This window comes from Sturnus vulgaris, chromosome 21, assembly GCF_052056855.1.
Source record: "Sturnus vulgaris isolate bStuVul1 chromosome 21, bStuVul1.hap1, whole genome shotgun sequence".
NCBI classification, from domain to species: domain Eukaryota; kingdom Metazoa; phylum Chordata; class Aves; order Passeriformes; family Sturnidae; genus Sturnus; species Sturnus vulgaris.
The window spans coordinates 7,948,458-7,963,295 of NC_142263.1; the positions used below are offsets into that span (position 1 = coordinate 7,948,458).

General features: G+C 48.9%; 1 protein-coding gene across 1 annotated transcript; it reads right to left on the reverse strand.

The window, feature by feature from the left end:
- Positions 1–796: 796 nt before the first annotated feature.
- On the reverse strand, positions 797–14,151 carry MKS1 (MKS transition zone complex subunit 1). The gene is made up of 17 exons (XM_014891622.2): positions 14,054–14,151; positions 13,762–13,981; positions 12,853–13,008; positions 12,365–12,462; positions 12,042–12,170; positions 11,617–11,721; positions 10,808–10,916; positions 9,887–9,943; positions 8,933–8,975; positions 8,380–8,442; positions 7,403–7,473; positions 6,622–6,685; positions 5,019–5,126; positions 4,386–4,519; positions 3,660–3,742; positions 3,472–3,569; positions 797–2,998 (listed from the first exon to the last, which is right to left on the reverse strand). The coding sequence occupies exons 1-17, from the start codon at positions 14,149–14,151 to the stop codon at positions 2,892–2,894; spliced, it is 1,743 nt and encodes a 580-aa protein (XP_014747108.2). The 3' UTR covers positions 797–2,891.
- Between the last annotated feature and the right edge of the window lie 687 nt (positions 14,152–14,838).

A 14,838-nucleotide genomic window follows, 5' to 3' on the forward strand; every position in this document is an offset into this window, starting at 1 on the left:
CTGTATGGGCACCCCTCCAGTGAGAACTGTAAGGACACTTCCATGCAGTGACCTCCTCAAGGCTTCAGGGAGGACACTGCTGTCCCCTCCTGCCTGTCCCTAGGGCACATCTTGTGTTCAATCTCCCCACCTGTGCACACCTGGTAAATGCACAACCCCACTCCAGCCATAGAATCATAGACTCATGGAACAGTTTGGGTTGGAAGAGATCCTAAAGCTCACTCTCATTCCAATCCCCTGCCATGGGCAGGGACAAATTCCACTAGACCAGGTTGCTCCAAGTCTTGTCTAAGCTGTCCTTGAACACTTGCAGGGATGGGGCAGCCACAGCTGCTCTGGGCAGCCCGTGCCAGGGCCTCACCACCCTCATATTGAGGAGTTTTTTTCCCAATATCCCACCTAATCCTGCCCTTTGTCAGTGGAAGTCGTTGCCCCTTGTCGTGTCACTCCAGGCCCTTGTAAACGCTTTCTCTCCATCTTCCTTGTCAGCTCCATTCAGCAACTGTGGGGCCACAATGAGGTCACCCCAAAGCCTTCTCTTTTCCAGGCTGAACAATCCCAACTCTCACAGCCTTTCCTCATGGGGAAGGTGTTCCATCCCTCTAATCAGCTTGGTGATCTCCAGTTCCAGCTGAGCACATCTCCTCTCCAGGCCAGATTCCTCAGCAGGCCCAGAGCACAAATGCCAGTTGTGCCTAAAAGATCAGTGACATTTTCATATGTGTACATGTATATGGAAATTTGCTAATTTAATTTATAAAAGTGCAAATTCAAAGAACATTTGCTGAGGGGTCTCTTCAAACCAGCTTTTACCAGCACCACTTTATTCTGTCAGGCCAAGGAGGCTGCAAGCATGACAATGAAGAACTACAAACAGTCTCTTACTTTGGAAGAATTGCTTGCTTGATTCTAGTAATTTTTAATTTTAAAATTTTCCTCTTGAGTTTCTCTATCCAGAGTTCTAAGTAGCAAAGTAAGATAATTATGTAAATCTTAGTGCATCTCACACTCAGGACACTAAATCTTGCCATAATAACTGGGCAATGAGTAAGGAACCCGACCTCATCAGAAAATTCCACTCTAACAGGATCTCCCATTGGCATCATCTCAATTAAAAAGGTATTTTGTTACTTTATTGATAAAAAATTATTCTCATGGCTTTTAAACTCCATCCTGAGAAGCATTTCAGAGAGATGCAGTTCAGCTATTGGTGATTAATGATTAAAATAAAGAGATAACAAGTGCTTCATACTCACTGAATCTTTTCATCCTGATCATCATTACAGACCATGACAGAACAGAGACCAGTTCTGCTGCTCCAGCACCAGATGTGGTATGTCCAGAGCTGTCACATCAGCACCAGGCACATCACCCAGCTCCAGGCCAAGGACATTGTTCTGCTGTGCAGGCCACACTTCCAACACATCCTGGTACCTCCTCCATCAAAATGAGGGATAACAGGCATGTAAGGTGAACAAAAGTCCCCTTATAATTGAAATTGCCAGATAGATTCAAGCTTCCAGACAGATCTAGGAATTAACATCAAATGTCAAGGAAGAACAAACTCTGAGAGTTGCTGACTCCTTTTTGGTGTTTATTTTCTCATTGAAGACTGGGAAAACCTCTAAATGGCAAGAAGGGAGTGAGGAAAACAATGGACACCAGGGAATAAGGGGATGGTCTAACAACCACACACATGGCTGCAACCATGAGTCTCATGTTCCCTGTGAAGGAGGAATGTGCAGAGCAAAACAAGGATGGCCAGTTCCTATTTCCTATCCTGCCTCTGAATCCTAAATTCACAGACACATTCCAACCTGAATGGTCTGAACTTGAGATTTTTCTTCCCATCCTTTGGAACAGAAAACACATGGAAATTTGCACAGCACAGCACTGTCAGTCTGCAGGGAGCTATGTTCCTCTGAACTTGAGACAGAAATAAAAATAGGGGGAAAAAATGAGAAAAGAACAGAAGAAACGGGGTAAAGAGAGGGTAAACACAAGCTTTCCCAGGAAGCACCACAGTGTTCTGCAATCAGAGATGCAACAACGAGCCACCAACAAACATCAACCTCAAATGAACAGCTTGAACAGTTCAAAGTTCAGCTGCTGTGCAAATGTTATCAACTGCTCTCACTGTCTGCAATCCTTCCAGCCCCAGCCAAAGCTCTGTGGTGAACTAAGGGGAAGGTGTGTTTTCAGTTGTATTCTTGAACAAAGAAACTTCCTGCTCACCACTGCAGAGCCAGATCTTATGGGCACACACAAGAAAACACAGAATGCAACCCTTTTGTCCAGTTCTCCAGGTATCTTCCTTTGCTTTAATTTCATATATTACATGTGGCAGAGAGCTCTCTCTCTAGAAATAAATCAGTCTTAAGGTAGAGGTGGATGGATTCATTTTACTATTGATTGCTCTGTACACAACAGCTAACAATAATCAGCATTCTCAAGAAGTTATCTTAAGAATAACTCCATTAATCTCAAACAGCATCCATGCCTTTACCTTCAACATCACCCTCTTCTCTAAGAAGAAAACTAAATTTACCAAGTCATGTCAATTTTTCTCATTATTTCCTTTTCAATTCCTGAAAAGGTGTTACAGGATTCACAGGTTCCATATCGGTATTTTGGAAGAAATGTGAAAAATTGGCTGTATTGTTAGAGCCTGGTAACAAAGGGCCTTGAAAAACAGGGCTCCTTCCACACATACTTGTGGAAATGCAAATTCTGGGTCTGGAGGTATTACAAATTCCCTCCCCCATCCAAGTTAAACAACAAAGGAAGGGCTTCTGAAGCTTCCAGGCACCAGCACTGGGACTCCTCTGCTGAGGTCTGGGAGCTTGTGCTGAAGGGAGGGTGCCAAGTGCTCCAAGCAGCAGAGGTGACTCTCATGGCTCTAGAGGCTGCAGTACAGTAGAGGCAGAAGTGTTGATGAGGTCCTGGGGAAGACTCTCCCTCGCTTCCTGCATCCGGCGCCGTGCCCGCTGGAAAGCCTCTGCAACACACAGGTGACAAGGCCAGAATGCATTAGACATCCTCAGGGAAGGGGAGGGATGGGTCTTTTCAGTGAGCATCATCTCTCCTGGTGCAGGATCCCACTTCCTGTGAATAGGTTACACCACCAAAGCACCTGGTGCTGCTCCACCTGCTGCTCTGTGATTTCTATACACAATGGAATCAGAGACAGAGCCTGTGCCTTAGTGCCACCAGATCTGCCCAGTGCCAGGCAAGAGTGGGCATACCACTCCAGGCTGTGCCCTCACACAGTGGTTATCCCTCCTGCCTGCTCAGAGCTGATGCCTCCTGAAGTTTCCAGCTCAGAGCAGAACATTTAACCTCTGCCATGGACTCTGAGAGCTCACAGGAGGGGAATTACTTCCACAGTAATCGATTATCCTGAAATATCCAGCCCACTCTGTAAAAAGGGGGGAAAAGCTCACCAAGACAGAATGACACTGAAGGCCCTACCCAAAACATTGTAGACAGAGCTCTGCTGGCTGAAGCCTCCCAGTCGGTCCAGTACACTCTGCATGCGCTGCCTCTGGGCACTGTTCTCCAGAAAGGCTCTGCACAGAAGCACAGCAGCAGGTCAGGGCTGCCGAAATCAGCACAGGAGATGGAGTTTATGGAGCTCATACTCCCTTTGCTGCACTCACTTGGACTGCTGCAGGCAATAGAGCCGGAACGTGACGCTCCCCGTGGTCTCTGTCCGGAAACCAAAGCGGCTCAGGCGCTTTCCCTGCAGGGATGGCACAGGTTACAGTAACCCCACAGTGAAAAACCCCAGCAGAGCACAGACTCCTGTGGATACAGTCTACCCTTCCCTGCAAGGTCAGAAAGAAGAGCACATAACTCCTTCCAGGCTGTGCTGAGGGCAGGACCTAAACACTTGCAAGCTGACAGTGCATCGCTGGGGCAGGGTTTCAACACCTGCATCAGGGCCTGTCACTAACATCACTTTGCTCATTACATCAGCAGCCACCTCTGTAACTTTCTGAAGAACATCAAGTTTCTACCTGCCTCACACCCATCAGCTTCTTGCTTCAGGAAGCTGTTCCAGCCCAAATTCCTCACAGAAACCCAGGAGAAGTCCACAGCTGGTACCAAATGCTGACCTGACAAACATTTTATAGGCAGGGGTAAGCCAAGGCTTTGGTCCATGCTCCCATACTTCTCTAAGCTGCTCACCCCTCAGAAGACACAGCTCTGCCTCATTCCTCTGTTCAGGATCACAAGACTCACAGAGACAATTTCTTTAGTGAGAGGGACAGGACCAGCAGCTCATCCTTGTTCAAATCTGGTCCAGGCTGAGCATGGACACCTGAACCCAAGAGCAAAATACATCATATCCTGGCAAGAGACTACTCTGAAGCTGAGCTCACCTTGAAGGTCGATGGTGTCCGGATGTAGGTTAAGTCCTCCAGCTCAGGAGATCCCCCAATGAAAAACCTCCTCATTTCAGCAACAGTTCCCAGATCCACAGGACGCCAGGTAGGGATGGTGAGCACGTGGACACCTGGCCAGGGACAAGAGGACAGCTTAGCTTCTGTGACCTGTGATTTATTCAGACACAGAGGACAGCAAAGGCAGGTGGATACCTGCTGACCCAAACCAGAGCTGTCTAAAAATGGAAACACTGCACAGAAATATTCTAAAAGCATGTTCCCATTGAGTCAGCCCATTCTAATCACACAGCCAATGCTGAAAGTACCCTCTGCCCAAGAACAGCATCTCCTCATAACACAGAGGGGTCACTCCCAGGTCCCATGTGGGACACAGAGCATGGATGCACAGCATCACCCCAGAGCTTTATCACACCAGATGTTGTGATGGCAATATCAAAGGATCAGGGACAGCAACTCAAGATGCACCTCACATGCTTCTTTGCTGCACCCCAGGCAGCTGACTGCTCCCTTCAGTACACCAAATCCCTGGGACTGGCTGACTCACTTCCCAAGAGGACCACTCAACTCATTCTCCCAAACAAGTAACACAATGTCCCAAGGATGCTTTACCTGGACATGATGGCAGCACCAAGGAGCCATATCCTTCCACACGATACCTCTGCCAGAAATCCAGGGATAGGACCTCAAAGTAGAGAACAGGCCACTGAGGGAGACTGTCTGCAAGATGGGGAGCAGGTCACAGCTTTGAGAAGGAGACTATCACTGAGAAAAAGAATGCAAAATGCCCAGCTCCACTAGTATGAAGCCAAAGAATCAGAGCATCATTTAGCTTGGAAAAGACCTCCAAGATCATCAAGTCCATCCTGTGACTAATCCCCACCTTGTCACCCAGACTAGAGTACTGAATGCCACCTCCAGTCACTCCTTGGATACTTCCAGAGATGGGGACTCCATCACCTCCCTGGGCAGCCCTTTTCAGTGCCTGACACCCATTATGTGAAGAAATCCCTCCTAGTGTCCAGCCTGAACCTTCCCTGGAGCAACCTAAGGTTTCCTCTTGTCCTGCCCCTTGTTCTCTGGGAGTAGAGCCCAACCACCAGCTGGCTCTACCCTCCTGTCAGGGAACTGTAGAGAGTGAGAAGGTCCTCCCTGAGCCTCCTTTTCTCCAGGCTGAGTCTGCCCAGCACCCTCAGCTATTCCTTGTGCTCCAGACCATTCCTCAGTTCTCTCCCTCTCTGGACACACTCCAGCACCCTTCCACCACAGTCCTTTCTGTATTTCTTCTACAATGGCTAACAAAGACTTATGGTTGATTAGTTTCCCCTGTAAAAGCTGAACCCTCAGATTTAAGACTGAAAATAGAATTATTGATGATAAAAATTAGGGAAAATTCTTTAAGAGCAAGTCCAGACTGAGCTGTCAATTACCTTTGAGCAGACAAGATAATATTTTGTGAATGATCTGAAACCAAACAGCAGAACCTGTTTATCTATCACTTTTCCTGCTGCTACTGGGGGAATAGTAACTTGGATTCTCCTACATCTCTCCAAGCATTTCTTCTTTCCACAGTGAAACGAACTCACTGTGTTTCTTCTAGTCTGAAAATTCATTAGTGTTGGTTGAATACCCAGATCCAAAGTGTACATTGGATTCAAGTGGCAAGGCATGCCACAGAGCTGTCCCTAGCAATTGTATCCACAGAGCAATAGGATTGGTGAGGAAGCAGCAGGAACAGGCAGCAGAGAAGCCCAGCTTAAAATAGAGCTGAAGTTTCAAAGTGACATGAACTATCCAGGGATTATACAGGTCACTGAGCATGTCTACAAATGTAAGACTCAGCACAGAGTTTTAGTTGTATATAAAAAAGCTGCCTGGTTCTCCAGCTGCAGCATCCCAGGGCTCTGTGCAGCACACCAGGAACAGCAACAGCCCTGCATGCCATGTTTAAAGAGACAAGCCAAGATCCAAGCAGTTTTCCAACGGGATAAAGTTGCCTACAGCCTGGACATAGGGCAACATCAATGAATCCATAAAAATGCTACTGAATTCCTGGGCAAACACAGGATGAGTCCAGGAGCTGTGTAGTGGCAGGGTGAATTCTGCTGAACCAGAAACATTTCTCTCTGTCCTTTCATCTCAAACAGGACAGACAGCATGATGGCTACAGTGGGACCAAAGGATTTCAGAGTAACAAGGAAACAAGGAAACACACCTTCATCTTTTTGGGTGTAAAACATCTCCACAGTGAAGGGGTAGCAGAAGTATGCCACCTTATCCTAGAAAAAGAACAGGGCAGAGATCAGATTCCTGGACAAGGGAATTCATCACCAGCACTGCAGAGAGCACAGAGAGCTGAGAGAAAGAACTAATGGTAGAAAGCAGGTGATGCTGCCCAGAAAGATCAATTACATCCCACTAACAAACACGTGACAGCAGGATGGACCTGCATACACTCCCTAGGGCCACATCGATGGAATAGGATGTTGAAAATAATGGAAAAGGGGAGTGGCACACCTCAAATGAAAACTCAGTCAATTGTATAACTACAGGGCAGCATCACACTTTACAGCCAAGCACAGTACCTCAAACAGTGGTATTACTGAAATGTTGTGTGGTAATCATTTTTGTAATATGAAAACATGTAAAATACATTAAAAAGATTATAAAATTCTAAGTCAATGTAGAGACTCCGTACATTCCTGGAACAATGCTTGGTTATCTCAGAGCACTGGAAAACACAAAAATCAAAGCTCCAAAGGCAATCAGTCAATCAGAATGAATAAAAAAGTAAGGGTCAAAAAAATGCTTGGGAATAGTTTTATTTGGTCTAGTTCTATTTGGAGATGGTGGCCCCTTGAAAAAATGACATGTTCTGGTCTTGAAAGGAGCCCTCAGCTCAGGACCTTTGCTGAATATATCTGTAGTTTGCTATACACGTTCCACTGAAGAGACTGCCTGTTCAAACTGCTCTGCAGGTCTGAAAGTGTCCTTACCCAGCCCACTGTCTTGGTGGCACAGATCTGTGTCACTCCTGAGAGCTGCTGGAACGGGGAGCTTGACCACTCTGAGAGGACAGGAAAAGATGAAGGCTTGGGGTGAGGCCAAACTCACAAACCAGAGCAGCTCAAAGCAGAATGTCAGTCCCTGATGAGATTCAGAGAATCACTGAACCATTAAAGTTGGAAAAGCCCTCCAATATCATCAAACCTGTGACCAATCCCCCCCTTGTCAACAGGCCATAGAGAAATTCTTCCTCATGTCCAACCCAGACCTCCCCTGGTGCAACTTGGGGATGTTTCCTCTTGTCCTGTTACTTGTCTGGGAGCAGAGCCTGGCCCCCACCTGGCTGCACCCTCCTGTCAGAGAGTTGTAGAGTGAGAAGGTCCCCCCTAGGCCTCCTCTTCTCCAGGCTGAGACCCCCTAGCTCTCTCTGTTCCTCATATGACTTTTCACTGTCCTGTTCCAGGCACTGCTCTTTAGAACAACCTGAACTGTCCATGAAAAGTACCAACTCGTGTCAAGAGAAAAGTAGAGCTTTATCTAAGCAGAAGTGGTATCTTGACACATATTCAGAGAGGGGAGGCAGAGCCATAGCTTTAGGAGAATTAAACATGCAGCAGGATATGCATGTAAGTGCTGGGAGCCTTATTTATCCATCAAAATTTAATAAGTTAATACCAGCACAAAACATGATGGCAAGCACTGAAATCAAGACAAGGTCACTGTGGTGGAGAGCACAGGAAGGCAGTTCTCTGCAAGATAAGAAATGAAGTTTGGATAGACTGGTCACCACCACCTCTGTGTCCCAGCCTGAGCTGAGTACTGCCATTTTAGCTCTGAAGGCCCCTGACTAGATCCCAGCCTCAACATTAATTTTTACCAACTCCCAGCAGAGCTGGTCTCATGGACCAGCCAAAGCCTGCTTCATCTCTTAAATTGTTGTGATGTGGCTGGGAATGTGAATACTCACGGTTAGGAAGCTCCAGGAAGAAATGCACATAAAGGTTGTCATACTCATAGCCTTGAGCTGAAACTGTGAAGAGAGAATGAACTTCAGCTGTTTGATTCCACAAAAATTCTTCTAGCATCCACTGTAGATTTTTGGGACAGCCACCACCAGTAACTTCAAGGAAAATCAGTTACTGCTGGAAGCTGGGAAAAGTCTTCAAAGTAACAGGAAATAACTCACAGAGAAAATTCCTTCTCCAGACTAGCCCTGTCCCTGTATCACTAACCAGATGAGGGAATTCACACATTTAATTGGTTTCTTTGGGAAGTTAATAGAGATTATAGCAATCTGCTCTCCTTTTTTCAGATCTACGCCTTCTTAGAACAGCTACAGCATTTGTCACCTCCAACCTATAAATGCCTCTCAAGGGATTAGTCTGCAGGAAACAGGGAGGAGAAGGAAGTAAAGGATTCGAGGCCCTCTTGAATCTAGGGATTCAAGAATTCTTGGCTCATACCCTCAGCCATCCCAGCACACCCACTGGCCCCTATTACTGTTTAGAATAAGGACTCACCTATTTCTCCATTCATGAAAAGTCTCAGAGTACCAGGAAGAGGCTGGAAAAATTAGCAGATAAACAAAATAAAGAGCTCAACAATCACTGATGTAACCCCAACAATTCCTCCCCAACAGCATCTCACACAGGTATTTCATGGGGTTTTGGATATGCATGGTTTACTGTTTTGGCCAGGAAGGAGGTCTGATTTGTCCTATCACTTTCAGAAGTGAACAGTCTCTCTGGAAAGAGGCTCTAAAATGACCAAATCCCCCAAAGCCCAGCCTGCAGGAATTTACTGTTCTGTAAATAGGTCTCTTACAGATGTCAAGATTGATATAACACACTGTGAGAAGTCACTTGCAGTAATCACAGTCCTGCTTCTGTCATGTTCCTCAGTTTGCCCAAGATGAGGGAGCAGGGGGAAGCACTGAGACACTCTATCAAAGTACTGGAAAGCACAGCTTTCACTGTTTTGTATTGTATTTCACTGATTAGTATTCACTGTATTGGCAAACAGATTTGAGCAAAAAAAGACTACAGTTGCATAATTCAGTGAGAATGGAAACTGCCTGAGTCTGAGTGTGAGAGGGGCTGTTTATTTGTACAAAGTGGCACATAAAGCTGTTTGACCCTGAAGAAGTTAACAGCAATCACTGTCCCTGAAGACATAAACCCTCCTTCCTTGTCAAAGTACTACAATCACAGGCCTTGAGGCACTGCATTCAGCCTCACAGAGACTGCAGTGTTCAGCAGGCCCTAAAAGGGCAGGATGGATCTCTGCAGACCCCAAATCCACTGCCACTTGTCCCTTCTGACCCAATTTTCTGCTCCAAGCCAAAAAGCTGCCAACCCCCGTCCAGAGCAAAACAGTCTTTGGAGACTGTGCTGCAAGTGACAACTGTGTGAGCCAGGTCACCAGACCCCAGAGACACCAGAGCTCCAGTCCCTGCCAGTGCCTCTGGAACTCACCATTTCAAAGTCTGAGCCCACGAGCCCACTGAGGTAATCCCTGTGCCGCCTGTACAGCTGCAAACACAAACAACAACAACAATAAAAAAAGTGGCATTTTGATTATATCTGCTGTTATGTACTGTAAAACTTAAACTGCATATAATTTAAACTCAATTCAGTACCAGGCTTAGCATATGTGGGGTTGTTACAGCAAATATGGAGAATGTAAGTATCTAAGAGAACAAAGATATTTAACTCCTAACACTGCACAGAACTTCAGCTTTGGTTCTCCAAGGCCAGTTTTAAGGGAAAAGAAGCTCTGAAAAACCAGATCTTCTATGGTATCTGAAAAACACAGGTACAAACTACTCCAAGGAAATTGCCAGACAGAGATCAGTGTAGTGAAATCATTATTTCCTTGGTGACCACAAAACTAGTAAGGAAATGCATAAATGAAAATCTAAACCAAAAAGTCCTTTTGTAAACTGTCAAGAGACATAAAGGCAATTCAGAAAAATCGAGATGTGAAATGGCATCCCAATATCCAGGGAGATTACAGGTAACAAGACATCATTTAATAAATATACAGGCAACAAGAGAAAGACTAAGGAAAGGGTTTTCCCACTGCTCAAAAGGGAAGGAAAAACACTGACAGGTGACACTAGGAAAGCATGGAGTGGGGTGATTTCTTTCATCAGTTCTCACTCCCTAAAGCACTGCAGCCAGAGGCAGAACACTACAGACAAGGTCTCTTTAAGGAATAAGGGATGAAGCAGGGAGTATTTGCTGTAGTTCTCAGATCCCTGAGCATGATGAGGCTCAGGGCAGGGACATTTTGTCACTTCAGGTGTGCAGAACACCAGGAGTTACATTTCTATGATGATATGAGCTGTCTCTGCTACTCAGAACTAGTGAATAATCTCCAGGGCCAGTACTTACATCTCTGAACACACGCTGCTCACGCTCCTCCTCCTCTGGCTGCACCTGGGCAGATGCATTCTCAATGGTGTATTCCCACACCTCTCGCTTCTCTCCATCTAGCTCGATCCTGCAGAGTCCCAAAACACGTGGGAAAAACTCCCCCATTATGCACAGAACAGGCACAGGTATCAATGGGGCCCTCCTGATCCAGCAGTGTCCCCTCTACCCAGCCTGTGCTGCATTCACAGCCCTCTCCTCACTCCCAAGTGCCTGCCAGCATCATTCCCTCAAAATGGAAGACTTGCTTGTGTCCAACATATGCATAACATAATTTTACAAGGGATGTAGTGACAGAACAAGGGGGAATGGCTTCTAACTAACAGAGGGCAGGCTGAGATGGATATTAGGAAGAAATTCTTCCCTGTGAGAGTGGTGAGGCCCTGGCACAGAGTGCCCAGAGCAGCTGTGGCTGCCTCATCCCTGAAGTGCCCAAGGCCAGGTTGGACAGGGCTTAGAGCAACCTGGTCTAGCTGTCCAGAATTTGTCCCTGCCCATGGCAGGGGGTGGAATGAGATGGGCTTTAAGGTCCCTTCCAACCCAAACTATTCCATGATTCCATGATAACCTGCATCCCTAGAGACTTGCACCAATGCCCCACAGCACACACACAGTGACACTGAGCATAAGCACATAATAATATCTCTGAAATAAATGAAATATTTCTCAATTTAAGTGCTGATCCCCTGCCCAAAGGGTGACCAGGAAACAGCACTTCAGCCCCCAGCCCCAAGTCCCAGGAGGAGGAGCCCCAGCCCTGTCCCACTCACCGGTAGGCTCCTTTGGTGCCACTGAAGTCAGGCTTCACTGTGATCACCCCATTGCCATCCACCTTGATTGTGCAAAGCACATTTTCGTACTCCCTGTGACCAAGCCTGAAGGAGGACACCAGGAAAACACAGTCTAAAGAGAGAACATGGACACTCTCGTGCTCTGGAAAAGCAGAGCTGGTAAAGGAACTTGGGGGTACAGAAGGGAACACATACACACTTTCCTACACTGGTTTAGAAGCCTTTTGGAAGTATATACTCAGCTACCTCCCAAGTGAAGAAAGAAGTAGAAAGAAGTTGCAGCCCATGTTACTGAGCTCTTGGAATTCTCCCCACTTAACTAATGAAAGAAACAGGAGTTTTGAGTAAGAAGGGAAGATGGATTTCCTTTTGGGAAATTACAATTGCTTCACGATTTTACTTACTTCCCATAAGGTCCCAAGTCCCCCATGATGTACATGGTCTGGACAGGTGTGTTAATTACATGATTGTTCTTTATAAATTCTTCTGAAGGTTCCCAGGTGATGATTTTTGACTTCAGAGAACTCGCTTCTCTGTCAACAACAGAACAGCACCAGTCACAGTTCACCTCAGCAGCACCAAACCCATCATGATGAGGAGTCACAGTACTGGATTACGTGTGACCCAGCACAAGCCACCAGCTCCCATGGACCAGGCTGATCCACAGCTGGGGTACCAACACTACAAAACCTGCATGAACAAGCTCCAAGCCTGAGTTTGAACTCACACAGGCCTACGGTCCTGTCTTCTCCTCCTCACATTGGCCATCCTCTCGACCAGATACGATGGCACTTCATGATCCAAGTCAGTTACCTTCTGGCAGAGCTGGAAGAACAGACAGGAACTAGCTTAACTGGACAGACCCAAGCACAGTTCTCCTCTTGGAGGAGGGAACAGGTATGCACACAACATGCAAAGACAAATTGCTAAATGACTGCAGAATTCCTTCACTGTTCTGGTAGCAAAATACAGCTCACTCCACCCAGCAAGCTTCCTGTACAGCAGTGCTCCTAGAGAGCCAAGTCCCTCTGGCTGTCCCAATCATTGCTCTGAACCAGGGATAGCCCACCCCAAGTCTGGGGCGCCAGGGAAAACTGTTTTGCAGCAGTGTGTTCTCCTGCCCTCAGGGTATCTGCCTGGCTGAGAACCAAGAAATGTTCCCTTTGCAGTAGGACTGGAAGCTTTGACAGACACTGAGTAACTAAGAGCTGGTACCTCCTCTAGGTTGGTGAATCGGTCGTGGTCCGTGTAGGTGAAGATGCGACAGTTCCTCCGACCTCCAGCCTTCTCTAGTTTCTGGATCTCCTCGTGGTACTGCCAGTCCAGGGGAGTCTGGCAGGCTGACTTGTTCAGGTACAGATCCACCTCATACTGACAGCACCACAGGTAAAGCACAAGAGTTGCCTTTCACCAGCTTTGGCAAAGCCACAAATACTTTTCAGCTTTTTACCAAAGCCACCTCAGAGACAAAACCCTTTGGGAATCCCAGCAAATAACCCAAGCTCCAGAGCAGCTCCAACACTGCTCAGCTATGTGGCAACCAGCAGCACCACCGATGCCCACCTGGAAAGCCCTGGGCACAGTAACTCACCCTGAAACAAGGAACCCCACAGTGAGGTGCAGAAAAGGGGGTGGCAGGAAGCTCCCCCAGGCCTGTCCAGTTCTGAACAGGACAGGAGACACATGGAGCTCTTGGAGCAGGTTCAGCAGAGGGTGACAAAGTTTATCAAGGAGCACGTTTCTCACGATGAAAAAGCTGAGGGAGCTGGGACTGCTCAGCCTCGAGAAGAGGCACTGAGAGGGTACCTCATCCCTGTATGGACCAGGCTGTGCTCCGTGGGCACCAGCAATGGGACAAGTGGAACGAGCAGGAACTGATGCCCAGAAAGTTTCACCTGAAGACGAGGAAGAACTTCCCTATGCGGTGACCAAACACTGAACAGGCTGCCCAGACAGGGCGTGGAGTTTCCCTCACTAGAGGTATTTCAAAGCCAGCTGTACACAAACCTGAGCGGCGAGCTCTGGGGTCCCTGCGTGAGCAGGGGAGTCGGACTGGATGACCCCAGTGACCCCCTCCGATCTGACCCATTCCGCGAAGTCCCTCCTGCCACTCCCTGCACCCACCTGGCTGAAGAGCTTCTCCTGCCACCCCACCTCGACCTCCTCCTCCTCGTCCTCCGGGGCTCTCGGGGCGCCTGCGCGAGAGGCCGCGGTAACCCGCAGCGGCACCGCTCCCTCTCCCGCATCATCGGCGAGCTCGGCCCGGCCCGGGCGCTCGGCGCCGGCGAGCGGCGGCGCCCGCGGCAGGAGAGGCCCGGCCGACGCTACCCGCTGGATACGGACCCTGCGGGGAAGGAGCGGAGAGTCAGGGCTGTGCGGGCCAGCGGAGTCGGGCCAGGGCCGGGCAGGCGCTCACCGTAGGCGCAGGTTGCGGACGGGGTCGCGGGAGCGGTACACGGCGGGGTCCCGGGAGCGGCACACGGCGCTACCCCCGCACCGCGCCGCGCCCGCCATGGCCGCGCTCCGGGGAAACCGGCGTGCACGGGCGGGCAGCGCCCCCGCGCGGCCGCAGCCTCCCGCACAGCCGGGCCCGCTCCGCGCACCGAGCCCGCCGAGCTCCGCGGGAGAGGCGCCCCCAGAGCCTGTGTGTGAGGGAGGACCCCACACATCCCTCGGTGTGAGCGGCGTCCCCAGAGCCTGTGTGTGAGGGAGGGTCCCACACATCCCTCGGTGTGAGCGGCGTCCCCAGAGCCTGTGTGTGAGGGAGGACCCACACATCCCTCGGTGTGAGCGGCGTCCCCAGAGCCTGTGTGTGAGGGAGGACCCCACACATCCCTCGGTGTGAGCGACGTCCCCACAGCCCATGTGTGAGGGAGGACCCCACACATCCCTCGGTGTGAGCGGCGTCCCCACAGCCCATGTGTGAGGGACGGTCCCATACATCCCTCGGTGTGAGCGGCGTCCCCACAGCTCCTGTGTGAGGGACGGTCCCACACATCCCTCCGTGTGAGGGCTTCCATGGTCCCTGGGAGGATTCCTCACAGCCTCTGTGTGATGGAGGGTCCTACACATCCCTCGGTGTGATGGGAGATTCCCTCAGCTTCCGTGTGAGGGCGGGTCCCACAAATCCCTCCGTGTGACAGAGGGCCCCACATATCCCTCGGTGTGAGGGAGAGTCCCGCATATCCCTCCATGTGAGGG